Here is a 17,133-nt window from a genome sequence, read left to right as displayed (position 1 = left end):
TTTAATTTGAAACTTGGACAAAAAGCCAGACCTAATACCCTCCACTGGGTAGGAAGAGCAAAAATGGGTTTTGTAAATGACCTAGATTTAGAAACTCCTATAAAAAGTGATCTCTCCAGGAAAATAATGTCCTCTTGTCTTCATACTGGATCACTGATTCACCAAGCCTCTTCACACATCCTGTTCAGGTGCTGCAGATGATTCATCCACGTGTATCCATACAGTATGATGCTAATCTGGATGGAGGGTCAGGAAAGACAGCAGAACTCTAATTGATTATGTGAACGCCTGGATCAGACTGTCCACCCTGGCTGTGCTTAGCCGCCACACATAAATATTACCATAACCCTTTGTGTATTACGTTGTTACTTCAGTGTCGGAACTACTATATAACTAACAAAAATGCGCTCATCTTTGCACTAACTAGTAGCTTTTGTTTCCTTGGGGCAATATTTTGAACTTTAAAATATCAAAAATAATCTGGCTCTCATCATGTAAAATGTGCTTCCACATGCATTTCATAATTGCTTCATCAGTTGGGGCTCACATTCTGCTAGTTTTTACTGGCCTTCTTAAGGCACATCTCCTAAAGACATGAGGAGCTTTGGGTTTGCACTATGGTTCTGTAACAGTTCTATACAAGAATCAGTTCTGGTGCCTGTACATTTTCTGTACCTTGTGATCTCACCACAGTTCTGACTGCTGTGGTTTCATCAGTGCAGAGCATTGTACCCTCTTCATAGTTTGCTCATTCCTCAGGCAGGGAGTTTGTTGTGTTTCTTAAATGTTGACTTTAAAGAAACCCAAACAAACCCAACATTTTTTTCTTTTTTCATGCCTTATTGGTAAACAAAGGTAATACTTCTGGTATATACCCGTAACATTTCATGCAGTTCTTCTGATATATACCCACTGTCTGGTTTGCTAGAAGCAGTGAGATAAGCACACTAGCACAGCAGTTCCAGAAGGTTTGGGGGTTTTTGTCCAGAGCTAGGAACTGCCTGTTTCTTGCTTATATTTGCAAGTCTCTGGATGCTTATCTTGCCTGTTAGCATTAGTTTTCTGAAACAATCAGGTCTCTCTCATTTTAGCTACTTACGGTCAAATTTATTTCTTAACAAATTCTCATTATCGTGAAGTGTAATTCTGGTCTGGTTGTGTTTGAAAAGACTTTTCAAACTGTTAAATTAAGTACTTGCAAATGTTTCAATCTGAAGTTCTGCTGATGGTATAATTAGCCCGAGATATATGCCTCCTTCTCTGTAGCTTTCTTTACCTCATTCTACATAGATGCTGTTTGTTATTAACATCAAACTCTGTTTTTTCAATAGTACAAAGGTAAAGGAAAATTCGCTTTGAAATGAGATCCATTTGCATATGTTTTGTTTTGTCTAAATTTTTGAGTAACAGAGGAAATTGATAAAAACCTCAGAAGAACAGGATCTCATTTGGATTTCTAGACTTGGAGAAGATGAAAAAGGAGTTAAGCTGAGTTCTGGTTTGTATAGGGATTATTTTATGTGAATCTGCTGTGTGTTTCTTCCTCACATGATGCATGGGTGTGCATGTTAGTATGTGTGTGTTAAAATTTCCAGAATCCATAGATAAATCTTTTAAAATGAACAATGACCAAATATCTATTTATATTTGTCTGCCCTGTGCCAGTAGTTCCTTTTTTTTTTTTTTTTTCCCCAGCATATCCATTTTATGTATATATCTGGAGGTATATCCTGAAACTACCTGGCCTGTGGAAATCAAAGCTGGTTTCCCATTTTTCTTCAGTTAAGCCCTGAAACCTCTTTAACAGGAATGCAGCAACGTCTGTCTGTATCTTAATAGGTATTTTGAATATTTAAATAAAACACGGAGTTCTACAAATAACTTAGGACAGAGGGAAGTTGAATGAAAGGGGCTTTTTTTTTCTAATAAAAAGGAAAACAGACTTCTTAAAGAGGTTTTTTTGTCATTTTTATCTCTCTTAATATTTTAAACCGCATATAAATCATCAAGTCACGGAGTCTAATAAAAATTTTCCTTTTATAACTTTATTGTGTTATAGATCTCTGCAATCTGTGCTATTACTCAGGAGTTAAATGAATACTGCCCTGCAGACACAGACATTTATACACAAATTTACAGCTTGGCTCATGCAACTTTACTTGCTCAATTTGTGTTCTCGGCTAATTCTCGGATATGTATGCATATTTTTAGTTCAGTTGCTATTTCAGCAGTTGTTGCTGGATAAGATCTGTCATGATAGAAATAAAATCACAAACATGAACATACATATCTATACTTTGTGATATTCCTTTACTGGTACTGAATAACTCAGAGTACAGGTTATTTTTATCCTCCAGTTTTACAGTCTTCATAAAGTTTAATGTTGTCCCTTTATTGATTTGTTCATTTGTTTTTAATCTTCTTCATTGTCCTTCATTATTCTCTTCAAACCTTCCCTTGTAGTTCAGTGCTTCATTAGCTCCAGAGAAGCTTTCCTGAAAGACCAAACCTGAAAGCCGTGAGAAAGGTAGAAGCCTTGCAGCTGTTGAGCTCTAGAAATCTTATTTGTATAAGTTTTATTTCTCAGGGAAATGCAAATTATTGCTCACTGCATAAAATCAGACGTAGTGTGGGTTTCTCTGTTTTCATTCAGATAACTGAGCCTCAGAAATGATGCATTAGTTTAAAAGGCTAAAGCCTTCTTAAACTATAGCTTTTATTAATTCTTTTTTTATATTTGCCTTGGATATCCTAATGTTTCTGGTGCAAAAAGGCACATCTTCAAGCACAGAGAGCAGATACTTTCTTTTTTTTTTTTTAAGGACAGTAAAAGTTCCCAAATAATCATATGCTGTCAGACTTCATAGCAATATTAAATGCAATAAAAATTGGGAAAATGAATGTTGGTGAACTGTCTGTCAAGTCATCACTCTTTAGATAAGTCCAGCATGGCGTTGTGGCAAGTTATGCTGAGGGAAGATTTTGGGGCAAGAAATTAGAGGGCAGCAATGCTGAGAAGCATTTAAAAGTCATAAAGCACAAACAACTTGGTGTGAGCTCCGGTTATGAAGCTGTGGCAGAAGGGGGAACAGGAAATCCTTGGGCATAAAACCAGAAAACTAGTGAGGAGGAATAGCAAGGATGAATAATTGTAATTTTGAATGGAATGAATAATAGTATTAGTGAAATGGACACTGGATTTTTCTGTATGATTCTGTTGTCCATTTTAAAAAAAGAAAAGGCAAGTTAGAGAAAGTACAGAAGAGAGCCACAAAAATGACTGAAGGACTGGAAAGGCTTATAATGAGAGATGAAAGAACACCATCTGTTTGGCTTATCAAAAAGAAGAACGGGAGGTGACTTGATTACTGTTTATGCATACTTCCAAGGGAAGAAAATACTGGGAACTAAAGGACTGTTTTAGAAGAAAAAACATATCAAGGGCCAATGTCTGTGAACTGAAACCACAAAAGCTCAAATTAGAATAATATACACATTTATAACTAGGAGTTTGATTAACCACAGGAACAAAATACTGAAGGAAGCAATGGTTTCTTCCTCTTTTGATGTCTTCAGATCAAGGCTATATGTCTTTATAGAAGATACGCTTAAGGCAAACAGAAGTTACTGAGCTCAGTACGGGGGTAACAGACTGAAGTTTAATGAACTTCATTGTACAGGTTTACACCTATGATCTAATGCTTTTTTTCTGTCCTTTAAAGTGTGCAAGCTATGACTCAATGAAAGCCATAAGCCCCATGATCTGTGGAGGCTTTGGAGACTTTCAGCTGTAACTTACAAAGTCTTTAAACTGCCTTTTTACTTGCATGACCAGCATTGAAAATGTAAAGCAATATGTACTGATCCCTTGCTATGAAAGAAACCAACAGCTGGACTTTCTTTCTGAGGGGATCTGGAGTTGGGAAAAGAATAATCTCTCTCACACAGACATTAAAGGTAGGGTATGCCTTAGCGAATCACCTCACATGAGACTTTAGGCCAACTTTGCACCAGTTGTAACAAAATTAATCCATTATATTCAACTGGGATAGATTAGTAGAAAAAAAAAAAGTATATAATTTGATCTTTTCCAAATGACGTGAACGACGTGTACTGGCTGTGCTCAGATCTCAGATGACTTCACTGCCCCTTCATCCCTTCATACCATTCCAAACATTGCTTAATGTATTACTGGTCTGCAGCATTTTAATGTGTTCAGCCAGAACACATTTTGTACCTGTGAAGCCTTACACCTCAGTTTTCCACTCCCTATACCATCTGTATGTGTTGCATAGGCTGATAAAAGGATTCTTGGGCCCCTATCCTAAGATATGCAACACTTAACTAACAGAAATTTGGGAATTGTTCCATGATGTAGGGCTGAGAAACTGATTTCTTAGGATGTAGAAAAGTTGTGCTGATGTATGCTGTCTCTCCTTGTGCACTTACAACTCTGAAAGACCTTCTTTTTTTGTTTCTTCAAGAAATAACAACCTGGGTCCACTGGATGCGATTCTCCTGCTGGATCAGAAGATAATCATCCAGCAGGGTGGTTGGGCTCCAAAATGTGGGGATGTTAGGTAACAGTAGTTTCTGAATCTTGGAAGACTTTAAGGTTACATTTATGACTGACTGGAGACCCAGTGATGCTGCATAACTCCTCTGCTTAGTGCAGGAGACCTAGTAGGTCGTGGTGCCATGCAAGATTCCGCCTAGCCAATAGCTCCAGAACTTCATGGAGGTATGTGAGGAGTTTGCCCTCCACTTCGCCTCACTTCACCTCACATCATCTGTAGCATAAGACTAAATGTCTGTCAGGCTAGTAAGTCTAAGGTGGTACAGCTCAGCAGCAAAGCACTGTGGTACTAGCATGGTGGGGGATAAAATGTTGAGAGAGGTTTGTGAAGCAACTGTTACAGAGTGCTTTGTCCAGAGCTGATAAGCATTTTGAATGTGTCTGAATTAGTGGCTGGCTTTCAGGGACTGAATATTGAGGACTGCACTGGGATTACTGACTACACCCACCTCCCCCTAGCACACTCTTTAGAGGAAACAACATGCTGACACAAGCTGGGATGCACATACTACAAGAAGTCATGACCTTAAGAACTCAAATGATGTTGCTGTCAAAAGTGTGTCTGTTCCAATCAGTTTTGCAGAATTCTTTCTTTAACAGCAGCACAGAGTGGTAGGCTTGTGGCAGCAACATTTACCAAACCTTCTGGAGGTTTTTGGGAAATGCTGTACCTCCTGCAGCCAATCTGTAAGAATAAATAAGGAAATTTTAGCATAAAATATCAGGGTAGTCAAGCTGGGTACAACTCATCAGTCCATCTGTCATCGCTGCAGCTGAATGCAAGCAAGCAAGTAAAATTAGAGTTATTTGTACCTCAGGTTAACTGAGACAAGCAATGAAGCAATTCTGAAAAGGATTCAGCACTGTGTGCTGCTCTTCCATGTGTGTATTTGGAGTCAGACTTTGTGTGTCTCTTTTATTAGTTTCATATGCTTTTTCTGATATTTCCACCCTTTAAAATGTCAATAGCTTTCCAATTTTTGCTGACTTGCACACCAACGCACGGTATACTAAAAGCAATATGTATTAACATTCCCCAGAGCACACAAAGGGAAAGAGGAATACCGTAGTTTTTGTAGACATTCCAACTGTCTGCAAATGACTTGATAATTCTTATATGACTGGTTATAACCCTAATGTAAGTTACACAAGAAATGTGGCATACATTGTGCCAGGTTTCCCACTTCAGTTGATGCTTTAAGGGCTCTATTTCAGTCAGCTAAGAAGTAAATGCCAGTGTATACTTTTCCTCTCCTGGAAGAACCTCTTTCATACATACTTCTTTCTTATTGAAAGAAATGGTTTAACATGATGATCTTGTTACCACTGGTCATTACTACTTTGAATGTACAAAAGTGGGAAAGAAAGCAGGCTGATGGCACCCCAGTATTTTCTTTTTCTCCATTGGTAATTGACAGTAAAATATACCAAAGACAGCAGAGTGTCTCAGACTACAAAAACTGTTCTTTTCCTTTCTGCCTACCGTCCTGTTAAGTTTCCTCACTAAGAAAAGTTTGGAAGCAACACTTACAGGAGCAAAGGGTAATTCGGGCAAATACTAGCAAACGGCTGAGTTTGAATGACAGGAACGACAAAAGAGACAATTTACCTTGTGCAGCTCTGACAGGATTCTGAGTACAGTCACAACACAGAACAAGCTGTGCAAATGGGGACGGAAGTTGGGCAGTTCATGCAAGCTTGGAACTCTAGGACACATGCTAACAACGGAACTGATTGCTTTCCTACCACAGCAGGAGCATTACCAGTTCAAACCAACCCGGCCCACAAGCCTCAGTTTTCAATTTAGCGTGTGCATAGGAACTTGATCTATCTCTGCACATAATTTGCAATTTTGCCATGTAAGGCATTTATATTTTATAATTCAGCTGGTGCCACTCATTTGCCAAAAAAGATGAATATTCTGAAATACTCACGCCTGCAACCTGCGTGTTGCAGGTAACGATGCTGCAGTGTAACAAGGAGAAGGGAAAATATGTCTAACCTATTTTGTCTCTTCTGTCTTACTTGGAATCAGTTTAGACCACACATACCAAGGAAGGATAGGGGAATGTTGTTTTCATATATAACTTTGTATGCAATATTTAACATTGAGGCATTGTCTCAGTTACAACCTCAGTTTTGCCCTGTTCTTTCTGGCATAGCGATCATAAAGACAGTCAGTATGCACTAGGCTTACATGTCTAACTTCTCATTTTCTACTAACTCATCTCCAGGCCTGCTTCTGATCTTGTCATAAGGAAAGTCTGCCAAAGGCATTTGCAAGCCCCTTCTCATGCTGGCCCTGTTGGTCAATCCTGGATTCCCAGCTTTAAGGACTACCTTAAAACTGTGTATGCTATCACACAAGCATTTCTTTTATATGTGCCGTACAGTGCTTTTTCCTCTTGTTTGTTCTAGAAGTTGGTGCCACCCTCATTCAGAATTAAGGGGTAGAAGCTGTGGCAGTAGCTTTCCTGTGTCTCACAAAAGCCTTGTTATGCTTATAGGAGACTAGCCAAGTTACTCACATGTTCTTCTAGTCAGTAATATGCTGTGTGGGACACAGATGCTTTGCAGATTAAACAAGAATAAGAGTAGAACACGTGGGACTTCATACTATAGAGGGGGTAAGATGAAAATCACCAACTGAAAAGGCAAAAACATGCAGAGTGTTTGGGGGATGGGCCATAAAGTGTTATCCAGACATGAACCTGTGGTATCTGTGTTTCCACCTTGTAAAACAGTCCAGCAGGGACATAGAGTACAGTTTATCACACCTGTGCCTTCTCTCCAGAGGAATGTACTAGCTTTAGCAGGCACGTGTCTCCACACAAGCTGGACTGGAGGGAAGGTAGAAGCAGGTGACCAAATGCACAGCGCTTTGGTCTAAATGTGCCTTTTGAGAATAGGTTTCCTCTCCCACACTATAGCTGAAATTTGACATTACACCCAAGCTGCCATGTAAGGTACACATGAATCATTAACTGTGTCAAGAGATCCCAATTTTAATGTGGCTTTGTATCTTTTGTAGTGACAGATGAGACATGCATTCTTAAAGCAGCGCATGGTGCTGCAGCATACTATTTGCATGCTGATATATATTAACTTGAAAAGTGGCTCTGCAACAAAACAATCTCATATTTTGCTTCTGTCAAAAGTTGGGAGCTTTGGGAAAGAAACATAAAATAGTAGTTTTTACCTTAGGGAAAATAACGGCATGAGAATTGAAGCTGTAAAAAACCCTACAATGATCTTTTTTCTCAGTCCACTGTGAAAGCAGTATACCAACCACAGAATATTTTGACTGTTTTCTTTCAAAAGACATGAAAGATGTACTGGAAAGCAAAGATGGATTTCATAGTTGTACCCCTAGGGATGGACAACTCTGGCTTCCATAAAGCTTACCATAATTTCACAGAAATGCTTGGAGAATCCTGTTTGGCAGTCATGTGCAATATGAGTGAAGAAATGCACAAATTCTTTATCCAAAATAGCAAGAATAACTTTATTTATCATGATATTTATTCTGGTATGAGAGTAAGAAAATACAAATCTGTAAAATATAAACAGACTTGACTAGTGCTTGCAGTCAAACTGTATTGCATGATATGCTAAGCTAAGACAAGGGATTAGTGGAGAAGGTATGCTTTGTAGAAATGGTACTCAGTGATGTGAGAAAGACATCCAACTTACATATAGCCATAGACAGCAATGTTTTTCTATGTTCTCATTCACAGGTTGCTGTGTTTCAGCTTTGTGAGGATATTAACGTGGATAAGTTTGAGCTAGGATTTGAATTAAGCCATTTACTCTCTGCCTCATTTATAGCTTTTACAGAATCTTCTCAATTATGTTGTAGCAGTGCTTCAAGGAGGGATCCTCTGTATGATGATCAGAAGATACAGTAATAAATTGGTAGAACAGAAAAACTTCTCTGCATCTGATGAGGGAAACATAGAGTTTGGTTAAAAAATAAACAGTGATTTATTTGAAATGGGCATCTTGAACACGGATATGGACTCTGTTTTGCAGTACCTCCCCCTATAAAACTCATTACAAGTGACATGTCAATTTAATTAAAATATCTGCTAGTAGACATACTGAAAAAGTCAGATCTCAGTAACCTCAGTTACACTTTTCCAAAGAAGAGCAGCAGAAAAGATAGAGAAATATGCTTAAAGAATACAATCAAGTTGATCAAAACTAGTCTTTTACTTGCATCAGTTTTCATTTCCAACTATTACCCAATCACACAGTTGGGTAAAAATGGAAAACTAGAATTCCAGAATGAAAACTGAGAGTCTCACCATTCACTCTTGAAAAGATTTCAATGAAAGTTTGTGGAGCAGTGGAAAGAGGACAATCACTTTCAAATTTTAAACACTGACACAGGGAGGAAAAAAAAAAAAATTAGAAATCCGCTATCATCAGTAAGTCCAAGTTCTAACAAATATTGGAACTGCTTGGAATTGAAAAATAGACCTTCGATCATGTTCCACATAACTGGATAAAGAAAAGCACTATGCCAAAAATGAGAGGGTAAACATTTAGAAGGAACCCTAAAGCTCTGCTTTTCATCTCTAATTCCTGCAGTAGACAAACACAACATCAATAAGTTCTGGTAAATGTTAAGAGCTTTACTAAGATGGTTGGTATGCTTTTCATGAAGCTATCATCAGAGAATTTCAAGATAGTAATTTAGAAGTGGGGCCGGAGGTTTCTTTTTAACTATAGCAGCTATTGAGACATTTTCTTGACTCATCTTCTGAAAAAAAAAAACAACAAAAACTTGAATGAAAAAATGTACAAACTTTGAAATTTATACAACTCACTTCTGAAAAGAAGGATCAATTTCCCAATTATCTTGAAATTGTTTGGGAGAGCAAAACAAGTCACATTTAGGTAAAGAGGGAAAATGGTTGCTGGCATAGAAAGTAATGGGGAAGATGGGAAAAGCAGATCCATTCTACAATACTTACCCCCATAAAGGAGAACTTCAGTAAAACCTTTCATAGCAATACACAGCTGTTTGTCAGAATTACAGATGGCTGTAGCAAATGCTAGAGAAGGTGCAATTAAATGGGCAGATTTTGTCATATGTAGTGGAATTGCTGGAAGAGTAGATATTTCAGAGAAATAGTGCTGAATAAGAGGTACAACAACAGTGAAATTTAGCATGATTTGCTGTAAAATTGGCCATCTCCATGTGGTGACTGCTCACTTTTTTTAAACCTCAAGTGGCTGGGAGAGGAGTGGCTGGAAAGCAGCCCTGCAGAAAGGGATCTGGGCGTGCTGGTTGATGCTGAGCTGGGTATGGCTTTGGCAGTCAAGAGGATAAACCGCATTCCGGGGCGCATCAAACGCAGTATAACCAGCCAGCTAAAATAGGCAATTATCCCCCTGTATTCAGCATTGGTGTGGCCTCACCTTGAGTGCTGTGTGCAGTGTTGGGTTCTGCAATTTAAGAAGGATGCTGTCCTGGGTTCAGCCCATGACAGGTGTGAAGGTTCTTGAATGCATCCAGAGGAGGGGAACAAAGCTGATGGAAGGGCTGGAAGGAATGTTCTGTGAGGGGCAGCTAAGGACTTCAGGTTTGTCTAGTTTGGAGAGAAGGAGGCTGAGGGGTGACCCCATTGCTCTGTACAGCTTTCTGAAGAGAGGACATGAAGAGGGAGGTGCTGAGCTTTTCTCCCTGGTATCTGGTGATAACGTGTGGGAATGGTTTGAAGCTGCATCAGGGGAGGTTTAAACTGGACGTTAGGAAGTATTTCTTTACTGAAAGGGTGGTTGAACACTGGAACAGAGAGGTGGTTGATGTCCCAAGCCTATCAGTGTTCAACATACAGTCTTTAATTACTTAAGAACTGTCAGAACTTAATCGGTTTCCTCTCTGTTTCAAACCACTTCTAGTTTCTTGATAGCCTAAGATTCTTTCTGTCATTTACATGTGCTGTGCTTACATGTTTGCTTGAAAGAACCTTAGCGGTATCAATAATTACATTACTATGTCTAGATGCTCTATGTTGTTATATTTTTGAATTTTTTCAAAACTTAATTCTGATTGATAAAATCACTTAACCATTAAGAATAATTGGTTACATTCACCTTTTACTTAACCCTGGACTGAATATTTTACATTTACTGGGTTTCTATCTTCTTTAATTTCAGAGTTTTCTACATCCTTGGACATCTCCGGTCATTCTGCTTTTAGAGCAGGTGCTGGCTATTTAAAGCTACAGGCTTTTTGTCCAGCTTTATAACTGAGCTTTCATGCCTAATATCTCCCTACAGTTTTGGGATTAACCTCTTCAGCAGGACAGCATTCATTAGTAATCACTTTTCTCACAACTCATCTGATTTCTCTTATTTGAATATTCAACATCTCTCTCTTGGCTTGCTAAACCTTTAAGTACCTCATTTTCTTTCTACATTCTCTTCATCAGAGTAGACCATCTTAACTGCATCAGATACAGCCTGGATGTGATATTTTAAGTTTTGCATTATATTGATGGATGTATTAACATCCAGCAGGATGCCGGCGCCTCTTTATTTCCTAATCAGCTTTACTGTTACAAATTTACTTTAGTTCTTTTTTTTGCTTTGATACCCCCTTCTGCTACTTTGCAGGTTACTGGGGAGTCACACTGGCAAAAGTATCAGTTAATACGAATACTAATTCACACTGTTCACAGTCTTGCACATCTCGGCTTTTTATGTGACAGTTTTGGTCTTACTGCTTCTTCGTATTTTGCAATCGCTTGGTAAGGTCTGGAGATGGTTTTATTCCCAGTAGGTGTACACAAAGATACATGTTCACAGAGCCTATGGATGACAGGTCAACACAGACAGAAGAACAGGCACCACATGCGCACTAATGGCACTCACGCAAGCATGAACAACATAAATGGTCTGGTCCTGCTCTTCCTTGCCAGTGAGTGAGTCTCAGAGCTTGCTAGTGGATTTTATGCACTCACACACACACCTACAAGGATCTCTCTCTGGTAGCTTTTGTGTTCCTCAAGTCTAATCCTGCAAACAAAATGCCAGATGCCATCTGACACCTGCACGTTATTCTTTGGGCACCTTGATACAACCGTGAGCCTTACCCAGCCATTGTAACAATCCCAGCTGTAACACTCTGCATCCACCTGTGCTGTAGACACTTTGCATTACTAAATAACTGCTTTAACAGTTCTTATGGTCTCAGACCATCTGGGAATAGTCAGTCTCTCTTTTTCTCCTTTAGACAATTCCTGTTGCCCTCCTCCCCAGTGTAGGGATGCAACTCTTGCATCATCAGTGGGCTCCCACACAAACAAAATCAATCACCCTTAATAGACATAGGAGGAACACTTACCATCATGTATACATTACTTTGTCCTGTTCAGGTAAAGCAGCACGTCAGTCAGAGCCCAGATTCTTTTTTGGCCACGTGGACCATCTCTCCATTTGCTTACTTAAGGCGTTTTCATATCAGCTAGATAAAGCCTCAAAAATGGAAGCTCCCAGATGAGTCTCAAGTTACATCATGGATAAATTTTCCCTCTTTAGATTGCAGGTGTATGATAAACTGATTTAAGAGACTAGTCTTGGTTCAGCAACACACTACTAAACCCTATTAATTTAATGATCAATAATTAATAAACACATCATTATTAAATTGCAGGTACAGATTTTTGCACCTGGTTGCATATAACAACAAAGCTACTGATTATTACTCTTCTGTCTATTGAATCACAATTCTATCAACCTTCCCTCTCCACACCACTTAGAAGAAGTAGGAGTCAACTCTAGTTTCATTTACTCTGGCCTCCTACACCACACAACCTGTTTGTCCTGGAATTGTTTTAAACACTCTACCGGTTTCCTAGAGAACCTGTAGCTAGTTGCAAGGACTGGCGTTCAGGGGACCTCTTGCTTACAATCTACCATAATGAAATCAGAGACACAAGATCTCTTCTAAAATAATGCAATGATGACCAATTTCAACAATAAAAGCAAAATATTATCCTACAGTCTAGGTACTACTCTAGTTTTATAGATGCCTAAAAACCACACAGTGTTTCAGAACCTATGCCTTGTGGAAGAATGAAGTTAGAACTGGGTGTTTCTGGTAGCAGTACACCAGTCTGCAGTAACATTTAAAAATGAAGCAGGCAACAAATAGAAGGCTAATGAATAGGGTGTCTGGAAGGAGTTCATCACTGAAAGAGAACCTTTTAGGTCTTGTGGCAGGACATATGAGAAGTTTCTGCTTCTGCTTCCACTAATCATTTTTTTTATAGAAGAATGAAAGTCATATAAATGCTAGCAACTGAGTCCACGTGAGAGGATGGTCTTTATACGCTCATTACTGTTCATTATTTTTCTCCCTTGCCCCCTTGAAGGGAGAAAGTTACCTTTATTTTGTGTGCATGGGACTGTGGCAAAAGGAGAGCAAGAACTAGTGTGAAGTCACACAGAAAATCTGTATTGAAGCCATGAATTGCATGTTCCCAACTATCAAATCCATTCTTTACTTGTGAGATCATGCTTCAGCAATAGTAATCTGTACTGTAGGGCTTCCTCCCACCAAACTGTATACATTTGTATTTAAAACTCCAGTAGATACGCCAGTTCATTTAAGTGCCTGCTTTTCCGCATATGGATCTGATTTGCATTAGGAAGATAAATGGAAAATTCACATACTCAAGAAGGCTGTTTCTAGTTGGGATGCACTTCTCTCTTCACTAAATCCTTTTTCTGTGGTTGTATCTTCAGACCTTTAAACTTGGAACTTTATATAGAGTTTATCGGTTCCAGGTAGTGTTCTGAGGCTCAAGCCAATGCAGGTGTGTGGCTAAGAGGTGTTAATTGGGTGATGGATGCACAAAAATCAGGGACACAACAATGAAATCAAATTGAAGCAAGACTCGAGCTGTTTACAGTGGACTTCCGATCAAACTCTGTGGGGAATTAAGAGGTAATACACATTACAACAAATCTGAGTACCTCTCTACTTCCCTGATTTTTCTGTTCACAAGCGTACAAAACGAGTTGTCTTTTCCTAATGCAGTTGTGTTCTGCAAAACCACAACTTTCAGTAAAAAGCCTGAACTAATTAATGATGTCTGAACTGTTATTGAGAATAATTAATGTTAAAAATAATGGTAACTTATCCTTAGCAGAAAATAAGTGGGTACCAGGGCAATATTTAACTTTAAACACTTCTGGAGGCTACCCATGAAGAAATTTGTTTAAAAGCCATCTATCAAGATGGTTTTGGAAGTCAGTGAAACAGGTAATAATATTGCAGATGGAGGTCAGAAGTTCTCCAGTCTAGGCACGACTATCAACATATACTCAAATTACTACAAAACCAATGAATTTTCTTGTTTCCCATTCTACTATTATTTTGGAGAGTGCTTTCATTTACCTGCACTCCAAAGGATACATTTCCTTACCTTACCAATTTGGGCTGGTACCCAGATGTTTAGAAACAAGGTGATTGCCTTATGAATGGTGGTAAAACCAGAAATTTGGAGACCTAGTCATGCTTGTACAGCTTTCACAGGGAATCCTAACGTGAAGGTGAAACAAATTCTGAGGGCAGAGATTGAGCAGGAAAGTAGAATGGCTGACTTCTGCAGCTGTCAAAGGCTGAGACATAAACACATCTGTTAAATAATGAAAGGCAATATTATGGACAGTTTTGAAATCTTCAGTAATAAATGATCAGTGTGGTTTGTGCTTTCAGAATATGAAATTGAGAGGTCATTTTTCCTGAGAATGAAGTGTGTCCTAGCCAAGAGGAATGCAGGATTGACATGCAGTGGCTACAAGGTAATGTATATAAGCTTTGCAGCCTCCCTCTTAGCCCCCACCCCAAGTATTCAAGAAATGACAAGTTGATTTATGTAGTGGTTTTTACCTATGTGTAGCTGAAAACAAAATCTGTGATGGAAACAATCAGAACAGGTCAAAAAATTGCCACTGCTCATTGCAGATTCCCTTAGTAATGCAAGCCTAGACTCTCACAGTGTGTTAGAATTTGCTTTTGTGGCACATTCCCACATACTGATTCCTGATCTTCAAGGCTGGGGAACTGGCTGGAAGACAGCCCTGGACATGCAAGGAGAGCACATAGCTGGGTATTACTCCCCTATGGAACTGGAGGCAGGTGAGGCAGGAACTTGGAATTCTTCCTGCATCCCTCTGCCTTGGTGTTACTGTGCTCTGGCTGAGCAGCCACTCTGTCATACTAGTCACTTCACTGGCCTGACCAGAATTACCTTAACATTAATGAGACTGTAATGTTACCACAAACAATCATTACTATCAACTTGGGGTTGAATTGTATCAAACCACCAAGTCTGTTAATAAATCTTACCATTTGTGTTAGTTTCTTATTTATTACATTAAATGAGAAGCCATAGCAAATGCTGAGATTCTATAATAACACCTGCCATTCACGTAGTTATTTTCAGCTCCACAGCGTGCATTTGCTGCTCTTTGAGCTGCACAGTATAATTCTATTCCTTAAGCAACAGGAGAGAAGGGTACTTCATATGCAGTCTGGTGAGGATTCATTTTGTTCAAGTCATTCAAAAACAAAACGGAAAGCACACAAGAGAAGCAGAGCTCTTTAAAAGAATGTGTTCAAAGTCCAGGCATATATCTGTCTATTTACACTGCTATCTACCTGGTTAGACTGATAATTCTTCATTACATGGACTCATGTTTGCTCAGCTGCTTCCCAATAAGAATGATTCTGTCCCAAAGCTGAATTGGAAATCAGGCAAAAGAGTCTGTAATGGTGGTATCTCTGTATATTTGTAAGTGGGGTTTTTTTCCTTCTTCTTTTTTTAATTTTTATTTATTTCTTTTCTCCCCATTTATAACATAGGGATCACCTTCTTTTTTTTTCTTTTGCTCACTATTAAAAGTTTGCACAGTGAAATATTTGAGGATGTATTTATCTAGAAAGAAGTTGGCCTAAATTTATTCTCTGACAGTACTTAGAGTCAGGACTTAATAATTTTGAAAATATCACCTGATTAGCTGAAGCACAAGAAAACCTCATAAACCAAAGAGTATGGCAATGAGTAGGATCTGAAGAGGGATCTTAAATAAGTTTCTCTTGCTACTGTACTTCTGCTAAACATACTAATTACTTCGGTGATTAGAGAGGAGGAATGAAGGTTATATATATAGGAGAAGCCCATTTATAGGTGACTATTTAGTAGGTTGTTCAGGGGTACTAAATACCCCTGAACCTAAATTCTCCTGAAAGTAGAAATTAATTCATTTCCATTGGACACAATTAAAAGTGAAGCTAATACAGAATTAAGCTGAATGATGTGTAGTATGTCTGCTGTTTGGACTAGAAAATTGGAAGGAGCACAAATGATTTCCAAACACCAGCACTACATTAAAGAAATCTTATGTTCTGGATAATCCCCAGGTTACAATTTTACCCTCTCTTTAGCTGACATAGTGAATTTTTACACTTTAACACTGAAGTCTGCTCTCAAGACCCTGGGCTTGGACATATGTCAAAAGAACGTCATCTGAACTTTAATGGAAATCTTAAGCTCATTTCTAGTGCATTTACACATATAGCAGTTAATTTTTATAAATGTGATGCATTAATCTTCACTGGATTTTTAAAGTGTCTGGTTTTCATCAGAATAATAACTCATTAAAATATAAATGCTTATATATACCTCTGTGTATGTGAGAGAGAGCCATTTGAAAAAGCAGCTTCCGTATTTTTTGATTAATAACAGGAATTCTGACTGTATCAATGAGAAATCTATATTAAAGAGGGTTTAAAGTATTAACTAGAAAAAGTCTAGGTAGTCCCCAAAGAGCATGTATTTTAATACTGGATTAATCATGTTGGCAGTAAACACAAGACCTGCATTTACTGTGTTTGAATCTCCATTTATAAATTAACTGCACTTCTGAAGCCTTAATAGACTATGCAGTATGTAAGTGTTATAAGGGTGTATTGCTTTGTAACCTCATTGAAACTGGGTGGTCAGCTGGCTTGCAGCCTCTTCCATTGCCATCAGATACTGAGTGTGTTTTCTTCTCATGCCAGGTGATCCACTGCAGCGGCTATCTGAAGATACGGCAGTATATGCTGGATATGTCTTTGTATGATTCCTGTTACCAAATCGTTGGACTGGTGGCTGTAGGTCAATCTTTACCTCCCAGTGCAATCACTGAGATCAAACTTCACAGTAACATGTTTATGTTCAGAGCAAGTTTGGACTTAAAATTAATATTCCTAGATTCCAGGTAAGCAGCTATTTCATTTCCAGCATAAAATGTTTTCAAAATCAAGTGTTATCATAAGCTACAATGGTTTCCAAACAGATCAAAACATCCATGAAAAAATAAAGCAATCCAAAATAGATCCATGGCACAAAAAACATATGGGTCTTCAAAGCCCTCCAGGTATCTGGATAGACCATACTTTGTCAGGTGCCAGCATATAAGAGCATGTACAGTTTAACTTACAGTTACTTACAGTTTCAGAAAGCCAACTGAAGCCTTCCTGCTGTGAGTAA

General features: G+C 38.6%; 1 protein-coding gene across 2 annotated transcripts in view; it reads left to right on the top strand.

Annotated features, from left to right (window-relative positions):
• Window positions 1–17,133, top strand: part of SIM2 (SIM bHLH transcription factor 2) — a 58,191-nt gene that overhangs the window by 20,721 nt on the left and 20,337 nt on the right. For both annotated transcript variants that reach the window (XM_057410071.1, XM_057410070.1), the window contains 2 exons: window positions 14,313–14,398; window positions 16,662–16,861. In XM_057410071.1, coding sequence (XP_057266054.1) covers window positions 14,313–14,398; window positions 16,662–16,861 — 286 coding nt within the window. The remainder of the gene's footprint in view (window positions 1–14,312; window positions 14,399–16,661; window positions 16,862–17,133) is intronic.

The sequence above is a fragment of the Pezoporus wallicus genome, unplaced genomic scaffold (genome assembly GCF_028554395.1).
Source record: "Pezoporus wallicus isolate ANWC-B61680 ecotype Strahan unplaced genomic scaffold, APGP_CSIRO_Pwel_v1 contig_7011, whole genome shotgun sequence".
NCBI classification, from domain to species: Eukaryota; Metazoa; Chordata; class Aves; order Psittaciformes; family Psittacidae; genus Pezoporus; species Pezoporus wallicus.
The sequence above is the reverse complement of the archived record's forward strand: the minus strand, read 5'-3'. Positions and strand labels throughout refer to the sequence as shown.